Source organism: Choloepus didactylus, chromosome 2, assembly GCF_015220235.1.
Source record: "Choloepus didactylus isolate mChoDid1 chromosome 2, mChoDid1.pri, whole genome shotgun sequence".
In the NCBI taxonomy this organism is placed as follows: domain Eukaryota; kingdom Metazoa; phylum Chordata; class Mammalia; order Pilosa; family Megalonychidae; genus Choloepus; species Choloepus didactylus.
The window spans coordinates 84238737-84262027 of record NC_051308.1 but is presented as its reverse complement, the minus strand read 5'-3'; the positions used below and the strand labels follow the sequence as shown (position 1 = coordinate 84262027).

The 23291-nt window shown below is 35.9% G+C and overlaps 1 protein-coding gene and 1 long non-coding RNA gene across 5 annotated transcripts in view; one reads left to right on the top strand and one right to left on the bottom strand.

Moving 5' to 3' along the window:
• SOAT1 (sterol O-acyltransferase 1) overlaps nt 1–13599 on the top strand; it is a 70002-nt gene extending 56403 nt beyond the window's left edge. For all 4 annotated transcript variants that reach the window (XM_037825256.1, XM_037825254.1, XM_037825255.1 and 1 more), the window contains 5 exons: nt 616–713; nt 6533–6631; nt 7623–7758; nt 8228–8373; nt 10512–13599. In XM_037825256.1, the coding sequence (XP_037681184.1) occupies nt 616–713; nt 6533–6631; nt 7623–7758; nt 8228–8373; nt 10512–10568 (536 nt within the window). In that variant the 3' untranslated portion in view covers nt 10569–13599. The remainder of the gene's footprint in view (nt 1–615; nt 714–6532; nt 6632–7622; nt 7759–8227; nt 8374–10511) is intronic.
• Nucleotides 1–23291, bottom strand: part of LOC119526289 — a 28219-nt gene that overhangs the window by 4520 nt on the left and 408 nt on the right. The window lies entirely within an intron of this gene.

The following is a 23291-nucleotide window of genomic DNA, read 5'->3' as shown; positions in this document are numbered from 1 at the left end:
AGAAGTGGTAGAAAGGTTCTTCCAGGTAATGGGATGGATGCAAAGGTATTGAGTATTTTGGAATGGCAGAAGTATAGTTACAGATGATGCTTACCACATTGGGAGCAGAGGTTTGGAGTTAGGTCTAGACCAGGGTTTGTCAGTCTTGTCACTATTAATTCTTTGTTTCTGGATATTTAGCAGCATTCTGGCCTCTACCCACTACATGCCAGTAGGGACTACCCATACCCTCAGTACCGATAACCAAAAATGTCTCCAGAATTGGCAGATGTCCCTTGGGGTGGGGCAGAATCCTCCTGCATTTGAAAACAACTGCTTTAGAAGGATGTAAGGGGGCCAGATTATTAAAGGGTCTTGGGTACCAAGTTAAGTTGTACATCTAAGGATTTTTATTAAAAACAGGCTGTTGTCTGTAACAGGAGCAAGGAAATTATTGCTTCATAGAATTAAAATAATTAACTTTCAAAAGAGCACTGTACCATCTCTGCATTGGGTAACCAGGAATAATAACTTTATTTTGTAAAATAATTCCAGCTAATTGAATGATGACATAATTAACTGCTTGGTATGTGAGTTACTGGGAAAGACTCTTAATATTGTTAATCTTATTTTTAGGTGTGCTGATTCTTTTCCTTTCTTTTTTTGCCTTTTTGCACTGCTGGCTCAATGCCTTTGCTGAGATGTTACGTTTTGGTGACAGGATGTTTTATAAGGTAATAATATACTTGGACTGATCTTTATTTTTTAATTTAATTTATTTCCTCATTGTTCAGTATTTAAGTGCTGTTGACTAACATTACCAGCTTTTTAACATAAACATTGTGAAGTAGTTTTCTTTCCACAAGTTTAAACAATATTAAGTCTGAAATTCTGAAACATATGACTAGCATAGCTTCATCTTTTCTCCTACCTTTTTAATATCTGCTCCCTTAATACAGCTAATGGTTTCTGCTGCATCCTGTGAGAATATATTGGTTATTAAGGTAGGAAAATACTTGTTCACAGAGTGTTATGAGACTTCTTTGATTTTAAATTGGCTTTGGTTCTGTAGGAGTGACACAGCAAATTATTTCATTTAAGACAGCTGGTGGGGAGACTTTTCCCATTTATTTTGAAATTCATTAATTCTGCTTAAAATCATATTCTTGTATTTCAGGAATTGGACTTAAACTCTAAACTGAAGCCAGAATGACTCAGTAGTGTTCTGTAATCCTATCTAAAACCCTGTACAGTTGTTTACTTGTTCTTATCTTGGCAACACTCAAAACCATTCTCCTTTGTTAAAGAGACAGTGAGTTGTGGATTTTAGATGTCTCATTTCATTGTTCTGATCTTAAAATTGGGAGTAAGAAACACAAGCATACCTTAGAGATATTGTGGGTTCAGTTCCAGACCACTGCAATAAAGTGAATATTGCAATGAAGTGAGTTATACAAATTTTTTGGTTTCCCAGTGCATATAAAAGTTATGTTTACACTATACTGTCGTCTTTTAAGTGTGCAATGGCATTATGTCTAGAAAAGCAATATATATACCTTAATTAAAAAATACTTTATTGCTAAAAAATGCTAACCATCATCTCCAGCAAGTCGTAATATTTTTGCTGGTGGAAGGTCTTGCCTCAGTGTTGATGGCTACTAACTGATAGAGGTGGTGGTTTTGGCAATTTCTTAAAATAAGACAACAGTGGAGTTTGCCACATCAATTGACTCTTCCTTTCATGAAAGATTTTTCTGTAGCATGTGATGCTATTTGATAGCATTTTACCACAGTATAACTTCTTTTAGAATTGGAATCAAACCCTGATTTTAAGCAGAATTAATAACTTTCAAAATAAATGGGAAAAGTCCCCCCCCGCCAGCTGCCTTAAATGAAATAATTTGCTGTGTCACTCCTACAGAACCAAAGCCAATTTAAAATCAAAGAAGTCTCATAACACTCTGTGAACAAGTATTTCCTACCTTATCAAATTGATAAACTGCTTTATCAAGTAAGTTGATGTAATATTCTGAATCCTTTGTTGTCACTTCAACAGTGTTCACAGCATCTCCACCAGGAGTAGATTTCGTAAGAAGCAACTCCTCATCCATTAAAGTTTTATCATGAGATGGCAACAATTCAGTCACATCTTCAGGCTCCACTTCCAATACTAGTTCTCTTGCTATTTCCAGCATATTTGCAGTTACTTGCTCCACTTGAACCCCCTCAGAGTCATCCATGAGGGTTGAATTTACCTTGTTCCCAACTCCTGTTCATATTGATAATTTGACCTCCTCCCATGAATCATGAATATTCTTAACGGCATCTAGAATGGTGAATCCTTTCCAGAACATTCAGCTGACTTTGCCCATATCATCAGTGTAATCACTATCAATGGCTGCTATAGCCTTACCAACTATTTCTTAAATAATAAGACTTGAAAATCTAAATGACATCTTGATCCATGGGCTGCAGGATGGATGTTGTGAAAATAACATTAATCTCATTGTATAACTCCATCAGCACTCTTGGGTAACCAGGTACATTGTCAGTGAGTGGTAATATTTTGAAGAGAATCTTCTTTTCTGAGCAGTAGGTCTCAATAGTGAGCTTAAAATATTTCAGTAAATCATGTTGTAAACAGATGTGCTGTCCAGGCTTTGTTGTTCCATTTATAGAACACAGGCAGAGTAGATACAGCATAATTGATAAAGGCCCTAGGATTTTTGGAATGGTAAATGAGCATTGGTTTCATTTTAAAGTCACTAGCTGCATTATCCTCTAACAGGAGAGTCAGCCTGTCCTTTGAAACTTTGAAGCCAGGCATTGACTTCTCTTCACTAGTTATGGAAGTCCTGGATGGTATCTTCTAATAAAAGGCTATTTTGTCTACATTGAAAATCAGTCATTTTTGGAGCTATCTTCATCAGTTCTCTTAGCTAGGCCCTCTGGATAACTTTCTGCAGCTTCTACATCAGCACTTAACTACTTCATCTTGTGCTTTTCTGTTATGGAGATGGCTTCTTTCTTTAAACCTCATGAATCAACCTCTTCTTAGCTTCAGACTTTTCATCTGCAGTTTCCTCTCCTCTTTCAGCTTTCATAAAATTTCATAAAAGTTATGGTCTTGCACTGGATTAGTCTTTGGCTTAAGGGAATGTTGTGACTGGTTTGATCGTCTATCCAGACCACTACAACTTTCTCCATATCAGCAATAAGGCTGTTTTGCTTTCTTATTACTAGTGTGTTCACTGGCATGGCACTTTTAATTTCCTTCAAGAATTTTTCCTTTGTGTTCACAACTTGGCTAACTGTTTGGCACAATAGGCCTAGCTTTCAGCCTAGCTTTGCTTTTGACATACCTTCCTCACTAAGCTTAATCATTTCTAGTTTTTTATTTAAAGTGAGAGATGTGTGACTCTTCCTTTTACTTGAACGCTTAGAGGCCATTGCAGGGATATTAATTGGCCTAATTTCAATATTGTTATGTGTCAGGGAATAGGGAGGCTTGAGGAGAGGGAAAGAGATTGGAACAGCCAGTCAATGGAACAGTCAGAACACACACATTTACTGATTACCTCTTATATGGGCACGGTTCATGGTGCCCCAAAACAATAACAATAGTAACATCAAAGATCACAGATCACCTTAACAGGATACAATATTTCAAACTTTTTCATTATTATGAGTTGCCAAATGTGACACAGAGACATGAAGTCAACACATGCTGTTGAAAGAATGATGCTGACAGACTTGCTCAACACAGGGTTGCCACAAACCTCAATTTGTAAAAAGAAAAGTGCAATATCTGTAAAGCTCAGTAAAGGAAAGCACAATAAAATGGGGTGTGCCTGTATATAAAGGGGTGCCGGGACTTGAAGGTAGCCACCATCTCCTTTTATAACTTACATTTTGCCATTAATAATACCACTAAACTTTTTAGTGTTAGCAATCTATCTAGTTTATGACCTTAGAATGCTCTCATTTTTTAGAAAGATAAGGGGTTTAGTGATCACTGTTTAGATGAAAGTTTTCATTACAGACTTACTGATGGAGGTTAATAAATTAATATCATAACTTGTTTGATAATGAGATAAAATGAATCTAGAGACTTGATATTTAGAACTAGAATTAATGTCTTATTGAACACTATTAACTGAAATGCCTGTTTTAGAATTGAGATGAAATTCACATCACATAGAATTAACCATTTTAAAGCGTACAATTAAATGGCATTTAGTGCATTCACAATGTTATGTGACCACCACCTCTCTTTGGTTTCAAAATTTTTTCATCACCCCAGCAGAACATCCTGTAAATCACTCACCATTCCTTTTCTTTGATTCCTTTGCAACCACTAATCCACTTTCTGTCTCTATGATTTTTCATTTCTTGATAATTCATATAAAAGAAATCATAAAATATATGACCTTTTGTGTCTAGCTTCTTTCATTAAGCATAATATTTCTGAGGTACATCCACATTGTAGCATGTATCAGAACTTCATTCCTTTTTAAAAATTGTGGTAACGTATATACAACATAAAATTTCTCATTCAATCACTTTCAAGCATACAATTTAGTGTCATTAATTACATTCATAATGTTGTGCTACTGTCCCCATCTTCCAACAACAAAAGTTTTCATCACCTCAAACAGGAACTCTGTACTCATTAAGCACTGACTCCCCATTTTCTTCCCCTGTCACTTTTACTCTATTTTCTGTTTCTATGGGTTGTATATTCTATTTATTTCATATAAGTCAGGTTATACACTGTCCTTTTGTGTCTGGCTTATTTCACTCACCATGATGTCTTCAAGGTTGATCCATGTTGTAGCATGTATAAGAACTTTATTCCTTTTTACTGCTAAATAATATTCCATTGTATGTATAAACCATGTTTTGTTTATCTGCTGATGGACACTTGGGTTGTTTCCACCTTTTTGGACATTATGAACAGTGCTCTTGTGAACATTAGTGAACAAATATCTGTTTTGAGTCTCTGCTTTCACTTCTTAGGGTATATAACTAGATGTGGAACTGCCGGGTCATATGTTAATTCTATACTTAACTTTTTGAGAAACCATTAAACAATTTTTCACAGCAGCTGCACCATTTTACATTCTCTCCAGCAATGTATGAGACTCCTATCCACATTTTTGCCAACAGTTATTTTCTGTTGTTTTGTTTATAGCCATCCTGGTGGGTGTGGAGTTGTAATTCCTTGTGGTTTTGATTTGCATTTCCTTAATGACCAGTAAAGTTGAGCATCTTTTCATGTGCTTACTGGCCATTTGTTTGTCTTTGGAGAAATGTCTGTTCAAGTCCTTTGCCCATTTTTAAATTGGGGTTTCTTTTTGCTGTTGAGTTGTAGGAGTTCTTTTTATATTCTAGATACTAAATCCTTATCAGATATTTGATTTCCAACTATTTTCTCCCATTCTGTAAAGTCGTCTTTTCGCTTTCTTGATAATATCTTTTGATGCACAAATATTTTAAATTTTGATGAAGTCCAGTTTATTTTGCTTTTGTTGTTTGTGCTTTTGGTGTCATGTCTGAAAATTCATTGTCAATCCAAGGTTATAAACATTTATTTATCCCTTTGTTTTCTTTTAATAGTTTTATAGTTTCAGTTCTTCTGTTGAGGTTATTGATTAATTTTGAGTTAATTTTTGTAGAAGTTATGTAGGGGTCCAATTTCATTCTTTTGCTTGTGGTTATCCAGTTGTTCAGCACCAGCTGTTGAAGAGACTATGCTTTTCACTGTTGAATTGTCTTGTCACCCTTGTAGAAAATCAATTGGCCTTGGATTTTTGGGTTTATTTCTGGACTCTTAATTCTGTTCTGTTGATCTATAAGTCTGTCCTTGTGCCAGTTATCACACTGTTTTGATTACCATAGCTATGTATTAGGTTTTAAAGATGGAAATTGTGAGTCTTCTAACTTTGTTTTCTTTTTCAATATTGTTTTGGCCATTCCAGGCCCTTTGCAAATCCATATGAATTTAATGATTGGCTTTTCCATTTCTGCAAAAAAGACCATTGGATAGGGTTTGTATTGAATCTGTAGATTGCTTTCGGGAGTGTTGCCATCTTAACAGTATTAAGTCTTCTAATCCATGAATGTGGGCTATCTTTCCATTTAATTAGATTGTCTTTAATTTCTTTCAAAAGTGTTTTGTAGTTTTCAGTATATGTCTTTCACCCCCTTGGTTAAATTTATTCATAGGTGTTTTCTTGTTTCATATACTATTATAAATGAATTGTTTTTTTAAATTTTCTTTTTGGATTTTTCCTTTTTGGTGGGTAGAAACACAACTGATTTTTATATGTCAGTCTCATACTTTGCAACTTTGTTGAATTTATTAGCTCTAGTAGTTATTTTATGGTAACCAAAATGTCTTTTCTGATTTCTTGAAATCAGTTTCTGGACTATTTATTATAACATGCTTGAGGTACTATGTTATATGTGTGTGTATTCTTTGGGAATATTCAGAATTTTTTGTTTTGGAACTTTATTTATTTTCATTTTTATACCTTTAATTTTTCCTTAGGATTGGTGGAATTCTACATCATACTCCAACTACTACAGGACCTGGAATGTGGTGGTCCATGACTGGCTATATTACTATGCTTACAAGGACTTTCTTTGGGTAAGACTGTTGTTTAAGAAATGGAGATTCTTTCCAAAAAGTATTAGCATTATGCAGCTGGAAGAAGTTATAGTTGATTGCTTATGGAGAAAGGATAATAGTATCTTATGTTTGGTTCTCTTGTAAGACTTTACCTTAAAGAGCCCTCTGCTTTGAATACCACTGCTTAGAGACATATATATATTTATATATATATATATTACTAGATTTAGTACTGTGTTTTTGCTCTGGATTTTATTTTCATGTTTTCAGAGTAAGAATGCATGGAGTCCCTGAGGAGTAGAAATGACCCACTAATAATGAATTATTTCTTATGTGTCTCATTGCCAGTAAATAATGTCCCTTTGGCATTTATTTATTTATTTATTTAATTTAGACTCCTGTGTGTTGATTTATGACATATATCTTTGAGATTGATAAAATGTAATCTTTAATGTCCTGATTGAGTAACTCTGGAGTCTCTAGATTACAGTTCTTAATTGTTAGCTAAGAGCACCATTGGGCTAAGTGACAACATGTGATGCAAAAAGCACTAAATTTGATTGCCAGTTTTGTCATTTATTAGCATAGTTTCACATACAGATGAGGCAAGTCCCTCACCCTTTCTAAGCCTTAGTTTTGTTACCTATAAAAATGGAGAGAATGTCTGCCCTATCTACCACACAGTATTATGGTAAAAATTGAGCTCTAATGTGTTGTAATTATATGTGAAAACTGTTTTGGTCATCAAAATGACTTTACAAATATAAGTTATTAATATTTTTGGAAAGATGCCTAGGTCTTCCAACATTGATGTTTTTGAGAAGACTTTATTTCAGCAAAATAAGATTTTATAAACTAATATGTTTTTCAGAATTATTTTAATACATTCAATTAAGCAAAAGAGTAGCCTTGGAAAATCAAATATAATATAAAATCAAATAGATGCCTTTAGCATGTGCCTTTAGCATTTATTTTAAATTCCTTTTTAATATTGTCCTTTTTCCCGTAGTTTTTCTCTAAGAAGTTCAAATCTGCTGCCATGTTAGCTGTCTTTGCTGTGTCTGCAGTAGTGCATGAATATGCCTTGGCTGTTTGCTTGAGCTTTTTCTATCCAGTGCTCTTTGTGCTCTTCATGTTCTTTGGAAGTAAGTATCTTGACATGCAGTGAATACTGGGTATTATGTTAAGAGAGAAAACTAGACAAAAAAATTATAAAATCAATGTAGAAAACTAGATAGTAATTTTAAGCCAGTGTTTATCAGGTGGTAGGAACACTGACTTTGAATAATTATAGACAACTTGGTTTAAGATATTTACACCTTGAAGTAGGAAAGTAAACTAGATAACCGTTTGAAAACCATTGTCAGAGTATAAATAATTCCATGAAATCTATTTTCACCTGCTCCGAATACTCTCTGATTTCCTATTAATTACTGATTAATAAACTTCAACTCGAAATTCCATTTTTTAATTTATAGGAACAGTGGCCAGAATTACATAGGAACAGTTGATGCTCACTGTGATTATTAAATAATGACAGCTGATGTCTGAGGCCTCTCATCTCTTGATAGATTATGTTTTAACTCTATGTTTTTGTCATCTTTCTAACTTTAGTGGCTTTCAACTTCATTGTCAATGATAGCCGGAAGAGGCCAATTTGGAATGTTATGATGTGGACTTCTCTTTTCTTGGGCCATGGAGTCATACTGTGCTTTTATTCTCAAGAGTGGTATGCACGTCAGCATTGTCCTCTGAAAAATGTGAGTCACAGTCAGGCTGGAATGGAAAAGTAACCTGTTTGTCCTCTGATTATGAGGATGGACAGTATTTGAGAAGGATAGTAGTGGAGGGTAGGATGAATTAGTGTTAAAGGAAGGGAAATAAGGAATAAAAGCATTATGTTATTATATGATCTTACTGCACTATCCTTGAAATTTTACTTTGGCTTTCTTCATGTTGAAGTCTCCTTGTTAGGTCTTTCATTATCTTTTATTGCTTTTTCTTTAGCTCCTCTTCTCTAATTTTCTTCCTGTTTCCTAAAAATATAGGTATTCTCCAAGTAATTTACTCTTGGTAAAAATATCAGACGACACTGATATACAGGCATACCGCAGGGATATTGTGGGTTTGGTTCTGGACCACCACAATAAAGCAAATATTGGAATAAAACAAGTCACAAGAATTTTTTGATTTCCCAGTATATATAAAAGCTATGTTTACACTATATTGTAGTCTATTAAGTGTCCAATAGGATTATATCTATAAAAAAGAATGTTCATACTTGAATTAAAATGTGACACAGAGACATGAAGTGAGCACCTGATGTTGGAAATGTTGCCAATAGACTTGTTCATTGTAGGTTCATTGTAGATGGTTGCTACAAACCATCAATTTGTAAAAAAACGCAATATCTATGTGTTCTAGTTTGCTAATGCTGCCAGAATACAAAATACCAGAAATGGACTGGCTTTTATAAAAGGGGGTTTATTTGGTTACACAGTTACATTCTTAAGGCCATAAAGTGTCATCAACAAAGGGTACCTTCACTGGAGAAAGGCCATAGGCATCCAGAAAATGTCTGTTAGCTGGGAATGCAAGTGGCTGGTGTCTGCTTGCTCTTAGATTGCGTTTCAATATGGTGTTCTCCAGAATGTCTGCATCAGCTTCCAACGGCCGTCTTCAAAATGTCTGTCTCAGCTCCATCTTGCTATGAGCTCCTTCTGTCTCAGTTTATGTAGTGCTCCAGTAAACTAAACAAGGCCCACAATGGGTGGGGCCACACCTCCATGGAAATTATCCAATCAGAGTTAGCACCTACAGTCTCCATGGACACTGAACCAATAGGTTCCAACCCAATCCACACTAATAACGTCTGCCCCCACAAGAATGCATTAAAGAATATCGGTTTTTCTGGGGGACATAATATATACAAACCCGGCAACACTATGAAATGCAATAAAATGACGCACAATAAAACAAGGTATATGCCTTTACCTGCCTAGGGTTCAGTTTCTCTTAATTTTTTTTTTCTTTCTTTTTTTTCTTTCTCATGTATCAGTCTCATTTAGCCTCAGTGCTTTCATTTTTAGCTACATGTGAATGACTCCTAAATCTAAATCTATAGTACTGATCATTTCGGGCTTTCTTCTTGATATATCTGCCAGGGTGTGTCTCGTAAGCACCTGAAACTGAAAGTACCCCAAATCAAATTAATCATTTTCTCTTCCAAATCCTGTCCTCTTTCTTTGTACTGTTTTTGTTATGTTACCCTAAATATGCCACTGTATTTCCTATTAATCCCCTTTGTGAAACTGAACTAACTGCTCTTGACTCCTTATAATTGTCTCTGGTCATGCTGCTCTTTACACTCTGATTCCACATGCCATAGTCTGTCTCCTTTGAAACCCCATTTGGAACCCCATTTTCAAATTCTTTCCCTCTCTCTTTCCTGCTTCTGAACTTTCATAGCCCTTCATTTGTTCCTTTTTTAGATAATTCAGTAATTTTAAACAGTGTATTAATGTCATTTATGTATTTATTTTATCATCCTCCCTCTTCTACCACCATTTAGATTTTGGGTTACTAAAAGTAGTGCTGTGCTAAACAACAGGCAAGACAGGAACAGGAGTAATGCCTGTTTGGAAGTTGGATAATTCTGAGTTTACTGGACTTTAGAAGTTTTAGGCATATTTCTAATTGAATAAATCTGTATTGTAGATAAAATTACCAAACATCTTTTTAATTAATGATCTGCTTATAGTGTAAAAGTCACTGAAATGCTAGGAGGTATTTTAGAGATGTGCAGTATATAATTAACACCCCCTAATCTACCTCCATATTCCATATACACATTTCACACAAATAACGTATTCTTCCACTCTTTTTTCCTCCTTTGTAGCCCACATTTCTGGATTATGTTCGGCCACGTTCTTGGACTTGCCGTTATGTGTTTTAGAAGCTTGGACTAAAGATTGGGTGTTCTGTCCAATTTGGGGCCAGCAGCTGTTTCAAGCTGTTGCTGAAGTTATCCATGTTATTTGGACCATTCCAGGTTTTACATATGGCTCACTCCATTCCTACGTCACGTGAAACTGAGCTGTTGGGTAGTAACTGGAATCTGGTACACTTAAGCAGGACTCTCTTTTTTCCTTTTGGGAGAAGGGAGACCAATAGCTGAGGTAATGACAGATTTTGCTGGGTCATATCTGCTCAAACCTCGGTAATTATTTCCGCGAATCTTTTGCTTCTTGTCTTCATCCAATCAGAGAGTAGATATCATATTTTTTTGGCCACTGAATTAGCGAAAACATTTAAGAAGAAATTGTTTAAGTACCTCTGGCTTAGAACTTTTTTCACACACACTGTTGGAATGTATGCTAATTAAAAATGTGATTATGGAAGAAAAGAAAATAATTTAATGTGGAATGATTTTTTGGTATTTCTATTATAAAGAGAGAAAATTCATCTGTTTTCCAAAGATATTCTTGTTATACATCCTGTGCTTTTATTTTGCATTTGAAAAAAGTGCAGTTCTACTCAATGTTTACTTTGTTTTCTCTATGCAGTATAGGTTGATTTCTGTGATGCAAACATATGCTTTTCTTCTTGAATTCCTGAGTTTGCATCCCTAAGATATATACTGAGGGAATCAGAAGTGGAAAGGGAAAAAGAAAGAAGTAGCACAGGAAAAGAAAAACATTTCCTTTTATAACTTCCAAAGTACTTTAAAGGTTTGCAGACCTGATCATGTGTTTAAATTATTTTGTTTATCATGGAACTTATGTGGAAAATGACTTTTTTTTAATTAAACTTGAAGGTAGTAACTCTTCTGAAGTCATTTAGAAGTATCTTTTCATATAATTATTTCATTGTCTAATAATAATGACATATCTTGAATTATTTTGCAGACTAGTAAGTCTGTAACATAAGTATTAATCACTTTCATTAATATTAATGATTATTAAAGATTCAGAAGCTGGCTTCTGCATTTGTTCAGTTATACTTTTAATGGTAGTTTACTTTAGGTAAAACAAATTAATATGTGATTGTTTTCAAAGAAATGTACCCTGTTATGTGATATTTCCATTTTATTAGTTGCCCATTTCTAATACGGTGCTGTGTGTAGGAATTATTTTTGTTTGTATGTTTCAGGTATGATTATGTTTATAAAGATTGAGCATTGAAAGGGATATCAGAGGCCAGGTACTTCAACTTCCCACGCAAAGAAATGAGACTTATTTATTATCTAAATGATTAATGTTACTTGGAACAGCCAACTTAAGAGACTATCTTGCACTGTTACTCAAAAAAGTTTTGGGAACTCTTTTTGGAATTAAACTCAGTTTGAGTACCACAAGAAGATAAGAGTTTCTTAATAGTCACAACTTATTTTGGACCAAAAGTACCCAGTGAAATTTCATTCACCATACCTTTGATTTAGATGAATTGAGGCAGATTTTAAAAATCAAATCCAACTTCAACAAACGAAAGTGCACCTCAAAGGAGGCTATTTTTTAAAAATAATGTATCCCACGTGTTCTCAAGCAGTATTGTTCTGTACAGTGGTATTGTGATTGTAATGGAACCATAACCTCCTAACAAGACTGCTTTTAATATATCTTGTAATCTCTGGTACTTTTCTTAAAAATTAAAATGAGTCAGTCACTTGGATTTATAACTACATTTTAAATATAATGAGGGAGCTGAGAAAAGCAAATTGGTCTAAGAGTTGGTTATGAATAAGCCAGGCTTTTGAAAGAAGAATTGTTTTGTCTGAAATTTCAGTTGGCATTCTTAGGTCTATATTCCATTAAGAAGTACTGAAAATATATACTCATGAGAAGACTGTTGCTCTGTAGTGATTCTGAATATTGTGTTTATTGGACTGATCAAGGCTGTTTTTTTTTTTTTTTTTTTACTTTCATCTTATCTTTTGTTTATTAGTGATTTTTCTGCCCTAGATTTTAAGTGACAACAAAGGATACTGTGTAGTACTATAGACTGTTTAGAATGCTAAGATTATCCTAAGAAATTTTTCGGAAACACATAACATTTAAGGAAGCAGCCACTTTCTGTGAAATAAACTAATTCAATAACCATGATATTATTAGCTGCTTTTCGGAAGAATCTCTTCTTTAAATCAGCTCTTACAATCTTTAAACAAATAAAATCTAAAATCTCTTGCTAATGTGTTTCAGAAAGATTTATTTTTACTATTTTGCTAATAATGGTGAAAATTATTTTCAGTGACTGAATGAAACACTTTTCCTTTTGAAAAGTAATGGGTTGAGAATTTTTTCCCATGAGAAGTGTTAATGATAGCCATTATTTTGGGTACTTTATCCAAGAGAACAACTAAGCAGGTATTCCACTTTCTCTAAATCTCTAACTTGGTCTTCTGGTACCTGTATGTGTCAAATAAAAGTTTTAGATGCTTTTATTCTTACCTGGATAATGAAGCAAAGAGGAGTTCTGTTTTGCCTTTGTTTTTGAGGCAGTTAATCTACTGCAATTGCCTAAAGTTGTTTGTCTTGTGTCAGAAGTTGATTAGAAGATTGAGACTGCTTTTAACCGGACAATTAAAATCTAACATTTTGGAGCAAAAAGGTGTTTCACCTTTTTCAAAAGTTAAAAGGTAAAAATGATTGATTTTAGCAGGTAAAGAATATACAATGTATAAATAGTCTGTTTAAAATTTTAAAGTATTTGGACTACATAGCCTAAAAAAGATGTAATTTATGAATTGTTGAGTGAGGTCTTAAGCAAAAAGATATCTCTGTTTTGTATGGGTGTAAGTAAGTTTTAGTAAAGCTCATTGTTTTCTGTGGGTGAAAAATACTAAGGTAAATTAATATGACACTATAGTATTGCTGTCGCTTGCTATAGTGTGGTAAACTTTTGGTTTTGTTATGGAAACCTTTTAAAAAATACTGTTACCTGTAAACCCAGCGTGTAAAACAAGTAAAATATAAGCTATTCCTGACTGAGATAGCCTATCTTGTTATTCCTATCCTTTTCTACCCCAAAATACCCAGTTTGAAAACCACTGATGTAGTGAAAAAGAGCACTGGCTTTTGATTATGGTACCCTGTACATACTCACTAGCAGTGTGACCTTGGCCAAAGTTATTTGTCAGAGCCACAGTTTTCCTCCTTCATAAAATGGAGTTAATAACTACCTGATAGGGTTGTTTGCAAAGCATGGGCCCTGGCAGAAATAGCTCATTATTTTCTTTCCCTCCATAAATTCTAAAACTGAATACTTATTATCTTGTTGAATCTTTTAAAATGGGAATGTTTCAAATGCTGCACTTTCCTAAGTGCAAGTCTTTTACATAGACTCACAGGAAGATGTGCTTTGGCTTTGCATTGTGATGGATATAATAGTGTCTTCTAAAATGGAATTTACCCTGTCTTTTTTTATATGGTGAAAAATGTTATATTTAGCATTAGCCAGCTGGGCTCTATTTAGATGATCCTAATTTTGATGGCAACATCCAAAGCATCAGAGTCAAGAACCAGTCAAAGATAAGTCTTTTTCTCTTCATTAACCTGATTAGAGTACTGACCTTGGCCAAGTTAATGTCATAAAACTTCTTCATAGCCTGTTTAATCCGGTGCTAGTTGGCCTTGACATCCATAATGAACACACAACTGTTGTTGTCTTTGAACTTCTTCATGACTAACTCAGTGGTCAGGAGGACCTTGATGATGGCATAATAGTCTAGCTTATTTCTCCTGGGGGCTCTGTTCCTTTGGGCTCTCTTCAGAGACGCAGCATCTTGAACCCCTGGAAGGTGGGTAATGTGCAGATCTTTTTTTTTTTTTTTTTGTAGCTGTGGACGCCTTTCAGCACTGCCTTCTTGACCTTCAAAGCCTTGGCTTTGAGAGGGGCAGGGGCTTCCTTCTTCACTTTTGGTGCCATCTTGATTAAAAGCTACCCAGTCATTTCCCCCCCCCAAAGGATTTTTTTTTTTTTTTAATTGAGATTGTTCAGCTACCATACAACTATCCAAAGATCCAAAGTGTACAATCAGTTGCCCATGGCACCACCAAACAGCTGTGCATCCGTCAACACAATTTTTTTTTCAATTTTTAGAACATTTTCACTACTCCAGAAAAGAAACAAAGACAAAAAAAAAAAAGGAAACTCACATCCTCCCATACCCCTAACCACCCCCCCCCCCTCCATTACTGATTCATAGTTTTGGTATAGTACATTTGTTACTGTTGATGAAAGAATGTTAAAATACTACTAACTGTAGTATAGTTTGCAATAGATATATATTTTTTCCCTATATGCCTCCCTATTATTAACCTCTAGTTATAGTGACATACATTTGTTCTAGTTCGTGAGAGAGATTTCTAATATTTCTCTAGTTAATTCACAGACATTTTCCACCACAAGATTCACTGTTTTATACATTCCCATCTTTTAACCTCACCAGCTTTCCTTCTGGTGATATGCGTGACTCTGAGCTTACCCTTTCCACCACCTTCACATACCTTTTAGCACTGTTAGTTATTCTCATTACATGCTACCGTCACCCCTGTCCATTTCCAAATATTTAAGTTCACCTTAGTTGAACATTCTGCTCATAATAAGCAATCGCTCCCCATTCTTTAGCCTTGTTCTGTATCCTGGTAACTTATATTTCATGTCTATGAGTTTACATATTATATCTAGTTCATATAAGTGAGACCCTGCAATATTTGTCTTTATGTGTCTGTCTTATTTCACTCAATATAGTGCCCTCAAGTTTTCTTCATCAACCCATTTCTTTTAAGATGGTTTTGTTCAAACACTACACATTCCGTCCTAAGTAAACAATCATTTGTTCCCCGTATAGGCATGTATTTGTGTATTGAACACCATCGTCACTCTCTATATAAGGACATTTCTTCCACAAAGATGGAGGAAGAGTCAAAAAAGGCAGAGAGGCAAAAGAAAAAGGAAGGAGAAAGAAAAACAAACAAACTTGATAGCTAGAAGGTGACAAAAGGAAAGATAGCATTAATCTACAACATGACCAATGCCAGGAGTCCCATATCCTTCCCCTATTCCTCACCCCATATGCATTTAACTTTGGTATATTGCTTTTGTTAGATTAAAGGAAGCATAATACAATGTTTCTGTTAATTCTAGCCTCTAGTTTGCATTGATTGTATTTTCCCCCCAATCCCACCCTATTTTTAACACTTTGCAATGTTGACATTCATTTGTTCTACCTCATGTAAAAACATATTTGTACCTTTTATTACAATTGTTCAGCACTCTAGGTTTCCCTGAGTTACACAGTCCCAGTCTTGATCATTCGTCTTTTGTTTTGGTGTCCCACATGGTCCCAGCCTTCCTCTTTTAACCATATTCACAGTCATTTTTTTCAGTGTACTTACATTGCTGTGCTATCTCCCAAAATTGTTTTCCAAACCTCTCACTCCTGTCTTTTCCTTTCTGTCTGCAGTGCTTCCTTTAGTGTTTCCTGTAGAGCAGGTTTCTTGTTCACAAACTTGGTCATTGTCTGTTTGTCAGAGAATATTTTAAGCTTTCCCTCATATCTGAAGGATAGTTTTGTCGGATATAGGATTCTTGGTTGGTGGTTTTTCTTTCAGTACCTTAAATATATCACCTCATTTCCTTCTTGCCTCCATGGTTTCTATTGAGAAATCCACACAAAGTCTTATCAAACTTCCTTTGTATGTGATGGATCATTTCTCTCTTGCTGCTTTCAGGATTCTCTCTTTATCTTTGATGTTTGATAATCTGATTATTAAGTGTCTTGGTGTAGGCCTGTTCAGATCTATTCTGTTTGGGGTACACTGCGCTTCTTGGATCCGTAATTTTATGTCTTTCATAAGAGATGGGAAATTTTCATTCATTATTTCCTCTATTATTGCTTCTGCCCCTTTTCCCTTCTCTTCTCCTTCTGGGACACCAATGACACGTAAATTCTTGCTTTTCGTTTTGTCTTTAAGTTCCCGGAGATGTTGCTCGTATTTTTCCATTCTTTTCTCTATCTTTTCTTTTGTGTGTAGGCTTTCAGGTGCCTTGTTCTCCAGTTCCTGAGTGTTTTCTTCTTCCTCTTGAGGTCTGCTGTTGTATGTTTCCAGTGTGTCTTTCATCTCTTGTGTTGTGCTTTTCATTTCCATAGATTCTGCCAGTTGGTTTTTTGAACTTGCAATTTCTACCTTATGTACATCCTGTGTTTTCATTATACGGTTCAGCTCTTTCACCATATCTTCCCTAAACTTTTTGAATTGACTTATTATTAGTTGTTTCAATTCCTGCATCACAGCTGAAGTGCAAGTTTGTTCCCCTGACCGGGCCATAACCTCATTTTTCTTGGTGTAGGTTGTAGTTTTCTGTTGTCTAAGCATGGTTTCCTTGGTTACCCCAATTAGGCCTCCCCACACCAGAATGAGCTCAGGTCCCAGAAGGAAGAAATATTCAGTATCTGGTTTCCCTGAGGGTGTGTCTTAGAAAATTGGTACACACTGTGATTCCTCCAGTCACTGTGCTTTTCTGCCCAGCAGGTGGCACCTGTTAGCCTATAATTCTTGACTGGTGTGAGGAGGTGTGGCTCTTTTTCCCCAGGTTCTGAATGAAAGGCAGGTAGTAGAGCTGGGCCCCACCCCTTTCCTCTTAGAGAAGATAGACCCCCTAGGGGGAGGTCATTAACATTTCAGTGGTCTGTCTCTCCCTGTGCTATCTCCACCCTTATCTGGGTCACAGCACTGGAAACTGAAAATGGCTGAGGCTTTCTCCACTGAGTAGAAAAAGGAACAGAGCTAGTCCGAGGCGACCCTCTGGCTCTCCAAGGTCAGTTGTCACCCAAAGCCTCTACCTGTTGGGAATTTGTACCTCGTAGTGAGCAGTTCACACTCACTAATTAAAACCCCAGTTGGAGCTCAGCTGAGCTATATTCTCACTTGCTGGGAGAAAGCTTCTCTCTGGCACCAGGAGGCTTTGTACCTCGGGCTGTGGGGGAGGGGTCTCCCGATTTGGATCCGCAGTTTTTACTTATAGATTTTATGTTGTGATCTCGGGCATTCCTCCCAATTCAGGTTGGTGTATGAACATAGAGTGGATGGTCATGTTTCTCCCCCTGAGTTATTCCGGATTATTTACTAGTTGTTTCTGTTTTTTTTTTTCAGTTGTTCCAGGGGGACTGTTCTAGGGGGACTACTTAGCTTCCACTCCTCTCTATGCTGCCATCTTAGATCTCCCCTACCCAGTCATTTTAAACAAGATAAGGCACTGACTCATGTTTTCACCTCACCAAAATTATTTTCAGATTTATCTGCTTTAGCATTAAGGTAGGGGTGGAAAACTCATAAATAGAAAGGCATTTCTGCTTATTACCTAGGTACTTAATGTTTAGAACTACTGTGTATACTCTATGTTTAGTTTTAGAATTTATGGAGGGGAAGGGAAATAAGGAATATTCATTTTTCCCCATGTAAAGAGTACCTATCTTCTTGGAAGACAGTATTTTTCTTAATGGATGATTTCATATATTTGTCAAAATTTTAAGTGTGAGTTGCTTACTAAACTTTTTTAAAACTTCATTTAATTTATGCATTACAGGAGTTTACACACACATAAAATACCAAAGATAGCTCTGTCTTGGATATTTTTTCTGTATCTTCCTTATCTTCATGCTTTATGTTTATGACTAAGAAATTGAAAGAACTGGGACATAAATGTTTTGAGGAATCAGATGAATATTAGTAAAGCTTATAGAAGTATTTGATTAGTTTCTAACATTACTAAAGTTTCTGTCAGGTAATACAGTATTGGAACCTTTTGTTGAGATAAAATGTTACATATAAGTCTGGCTATAAAAGAGAGAAAATATAGCTATTCTTGTTGAAATGGGGAGAGTAGGCCTGGAGCCCTTCTTGCTTGGTACCCCCATGATATTCCCTCACCCTAAATTCAGTGAACAGCTTGAAAACCAGTAGACAGTAATGATAATAACATCGATAATCTTAGTAGCAATGCTGGTAATCTGTGTATTCCACTACATCTTTACAGTAAAATTTCTATATTTTCCTATAAAGTATAAATAAGATTTTTAATAGCTAGTTTAGATTTAAGAAAAAGAAAGTGGTGATTTCACAAGTGATATAAAGAACAACACTCTAAAACTGCTTTTGTACTCCTTTTTTTCCGAAATGCTTTCTGCCTTATTTGTACATTATTACATTCACATTTCTGCAGCCAATAAGCCCTTTCCAGTACAGTGCTAATCTTTAAACCACCAGCTACTACACATGCTTTGTTGTATTCTTTTGTTTTAATAAATGATAAATGTACTTTCTGTTTGTTTTAACTACCTTTGAAACATGGGGCAGCTCATGTGCCTAGTAGTTTAGAAATAGTTTAAATTCGATGTGCAAATGTGCCAGTTCTTGATGGCAAGAGAGCTCAAGCTCCTAGTAAAGGCTCTGCCATTTGGGCCAGTGCAACAGCTTCCTGTGCTGTACTTGCCAATTTGTGCATTGATCCATAGTGCTGTGAGAGCAGCAGAAGGGTCACTTAAATCTGAAGTTGTTTTAAAAGTTATTCTATAATTTAAGATGTCTATTCAAAAAATTAATTATGTTTGCTTTTATTTGAATTCCTGCCCCTTTCTCCCCCCAACCCCAGCAAATCCTTGTTTATCTTATCACTGGAACCATGACAGTGGTTAGTAGGCATTGTTTTTGCATTAACTTAAAATTTTTTCAAACTTAAAAAAAAATACATATATATATGGTATATATAAAATTTTGCTTGTGTGAAGATATGGTAAATATATTTGGGGAAAACCAAGTTTGTTCAATATTAATTGCATTTGTAAATGTTTTTACATTTCATGTTCATAAGTGCTTTTCATCTTAATACCAAACAGTGTCTTATGCTAAATATAACCAAAAGGGAAGGCAAATAACTGAACAGGGCATTCTCGTCTAGGCTAGTGGAGGGGAACCGTGTTACAGATTCAAAGATATAAATAGTGAAGTCCATTTGTGACTATTTGTATTTGCATCAAGAAAAGTCACACTCTTCAGCCTCCTCTCCCTATTGTGGGTCACTATGTGTTGCTTGATTCGTTCTGCTGTTGGACTTTTAAAACCTATGAATAATAGGTCTTTGTAAGAAAGCTCCCCTGTTCCCCACAAAGGGTATAAATTAACTTCAGACTATAATGAAAGGTGAAAATCTGTTGGCATAGAAGTGTGTCTTTTAAGGCAAGTCCAGTATAAACCAGTTTTGAAGCAAGATTTGTTGCTCCCTTTCCCTCCAAAAGACTACTGATAATAGGAATTTATTATGGTTATTACACCATGTTGCAACATTCTTTCCACAAATACAACGGTGGAGTTTCATAGAAGCCTGTATCACAGTAACAGTCAAGAAGAACTCTAGTGGCTTATGGTCTTGCTGTATCCACTGTCCTCTGCAGTGCAAAATAAGTGGGAAGGATCAAGTCCTTTCAGAAATTAAATGTGCCACTATTTCTTGGACAAAGTGACTAATCACTGCCACTAGGGACAAAGCCACAGTTTGTCAATTTTTTCTTGGTGAATTTATAAAAGTTTAGGGTCCTGTCCTTTTAGGCTTAGACAGCTTGGATGTGACTAAAGTCATCAAGCTTATGCATCTGATTTATAAAACTAGTATAATGGTTTCTAAATTTACCATGAAAAATCTCACATGGAGTGGCATATTCAGGTTGGCATGATCAATCCATTCATCTCTGTGGAAGACCAACTAATTGTACAATGAGAAAAATGACTTTATTCTCCTAGAGTGCATTGTCACTATGTGTCAGGTACTGTGCTTATATCATGAAGATAACACTTGTGCCCAAGACAAAGGCATATTTCTTCCTGTGGGCACACCCATATAGGTGGAAGGTAGTTCGGTAAATTGAATAATGACGTAAAACTGTTAAGACAATCTGAGGCATCTATCCAGTCTTAGGGATGCCCCTTCCTGAGAAGTGAATGGCTGAGCAATGCCTAAGTTTACTTAAAAAAAAGTTACTGATACCTTCACTTTGGGCTATATTAAAATACAAATACTGCCCTTTTTCCCCACTCTGACTCCTACAGGGACCTTTGCGTGCTCTATTTAAGTACTTGTCAATGTGTGTATAATCCCTGCCCACAGGCTTAGAAAATGAGATGGTAATGGGAGATTGGTGCAAAGACACACCCAATGTTGTCCTCCATGCCCCTGGTTCTGAGCATGTTTAGTGATCACACTGTCTCTCTTCTGAAGAGATTATGTTCACCTGAGGTCCTTGAGGACCCAACCACTGAATTGGGGTTAAGCTGCCACAGAAGTCAGCCAATGCTATCAATCACAATTAGCCTTGTTCCTAACTGTAGCTGACAATCATTTTTACTATGTATGACATTTTCTATTTAGAACATTCTTACCTGTTTAACATTTGGCTATGGTATTTTCCATCAAAGACCTTACTGATATTTTACCATATTCCATTTTAGGGTTCCCTTGGCATAATTCAAAAATACGAGGGAATTTCCCAAGAGTAGCAATTGTATTCTTCAATAGTGATGGCCTTATTGTATTGCTCTTGTGAATGTTCTTACCTGTTCTTGTGGTTACTACCTCAGATACTTCTACATAGAAATTTAGCCCAAACCTGTGAGTTTCAGACCCATGTGTGTATAATCAAAGCCTCTCAATTCCACCCAGATGTCTCAAAGGCACTGAAAACTCCACAAGTCTGAAACTGAACCTTCTCCAAAGCCTTCCTCCAATCCTCCTTCTCTGTTCCCAGGCTCAATAAATGGTAGGACCACACTACACAGCTGCACAGTATGGAAAATAAGAAGTAATTTGATGTTTTTGTTCGTCATACCACAGATCCAATCACTTCCAAATCCTATAGCTTTTACTTTCTATGTATCTCCTGAATCTGTTAATTATCTCCATCTCCTCTATCAACACCCTACTTAGAATTTTCAAAGTCAGTAAGAATATGAAAGGTGGATTATTTTGTTCTTTCAGTACCTACAGGTTTAATAAAACATGTAAGAGCTGAGGCTGGAGCTTTGGGACCTGCAAAATTCAGTACTGTGGTTATTATGTTTCCAAATTAACGTGGAGTAATAAATTCAGTGCAATCCAGCAAAGAAAGGCAGGTAAAAAACTTGGAGGGAATTACCTTCCACCTTCTTACGCATTGCTTCTTCCTGTCACCCGTTTTGATGGTTACCAGTCCTTAAGATAAACTATGCAGTGCTATACATGTGTATTTTAATTCTTTGAAAATCTAGAGAAAAGTTAGGGTGATAGGAGATTGTTACCAGACCAAGGTGGAGAATTCTTTGATGCACTCAAATGACCAATTCCTGAGAAACCAGGGTTTCAAAGAAAGAGTTCACTGCTAGGCATGAAGCAGGAGAGCAGATGGCCTATCTGCCCAAAAATCTGTCTCCCCAAACTGCAGTAATTCTGATAGTTTTATAGTATCAAAAGATGTGCAGGTTTTAGGATAATGAGCACAATGGCCCCGGATGATGGAATTACAGGTGCTCTAATTATTGAGCATGCGCAGATTGATTACATGCTTAGTCACAGAACATACGTAAGAAAATGGTAGCCTTAATATGATGGGTGTGACTTTTAGTATTACAATGAGGTATAGGTCACTTATAGGTTTATGTCTAAGCTACTGAACATGTCAGGGAGGCCCATTTTGGTTAGATCCAGCTTCAGTTATCAAGATAACTTTGGACTTGGGATGGGTTAGTTCTGGGTTGACCCAAGACCCTTCACTGATAAATATTAGGAGCTGTCTTCAGTGATCATATGACTCTTAAGTGGGAAAACTGGATAAAAGGATACAAGTGAAGGTTAATCACAAGGTTTTATAATCAAAAGGGAACAAGATAAAGGTTATATAATCATTATCAGAGATCAAGGTAGCTAAATTACAGCTCAGAGATTTCAGGTTATTTCCCTCTATCTACTCTAATATAACAAGAAGTAAAAAGAAATATCTATATAATGATTCAGTAATCATAATCTTCCCTTAAATCCTAACTTCCTGGTTATAAAATAAGCTAAAGGCTAAAATGCTCAGACACTCAAACTGTTTGACTACAAGGACAATTAAAATGAGCCACAGTCTCTTTTGTTTTGAACACTGCCCATATTTCTCTTTGCTATTACTTGGAAACCAGTCTTGGAAACCAGTCTTAACTCCATCGATACAAATACAACAGAAGTGTCCAACTGACTTTCAATCACCACCTGTTTAAGAAGTTTGTGCCAGACAGCGGCTTGGTACTAGGAATATGACGGAACAGATAGTGAAGTTTTCTTTCATCCTGAAATTTACCTTCTAGACTAGGGGCTGGAGTTCCACTGGCATTAATTATTTGGCATGATTAATACAAAATGTTCCCTGGTGGTAGTTAGGAGCGGGGTGTCAGCTGCTTGGTGTGAATAAGCCTATCACGTTCTTTCCTGACAGTAGGTTTTTAGGGAAAAGACCTAATCATTTTGCTTGGGGTTGGCTCCGTCTGAAGTGCAATCCTCCTCCTCTGCCTCAAGCCAAAAGAAATGCCGACGCAGGAATGCCCTCAGGTTGTTCCGGGGCTGGGCAGCGGGGACGTTTAAACATCCGGGGAAGTCGTGATCTAGATGCCAAGAA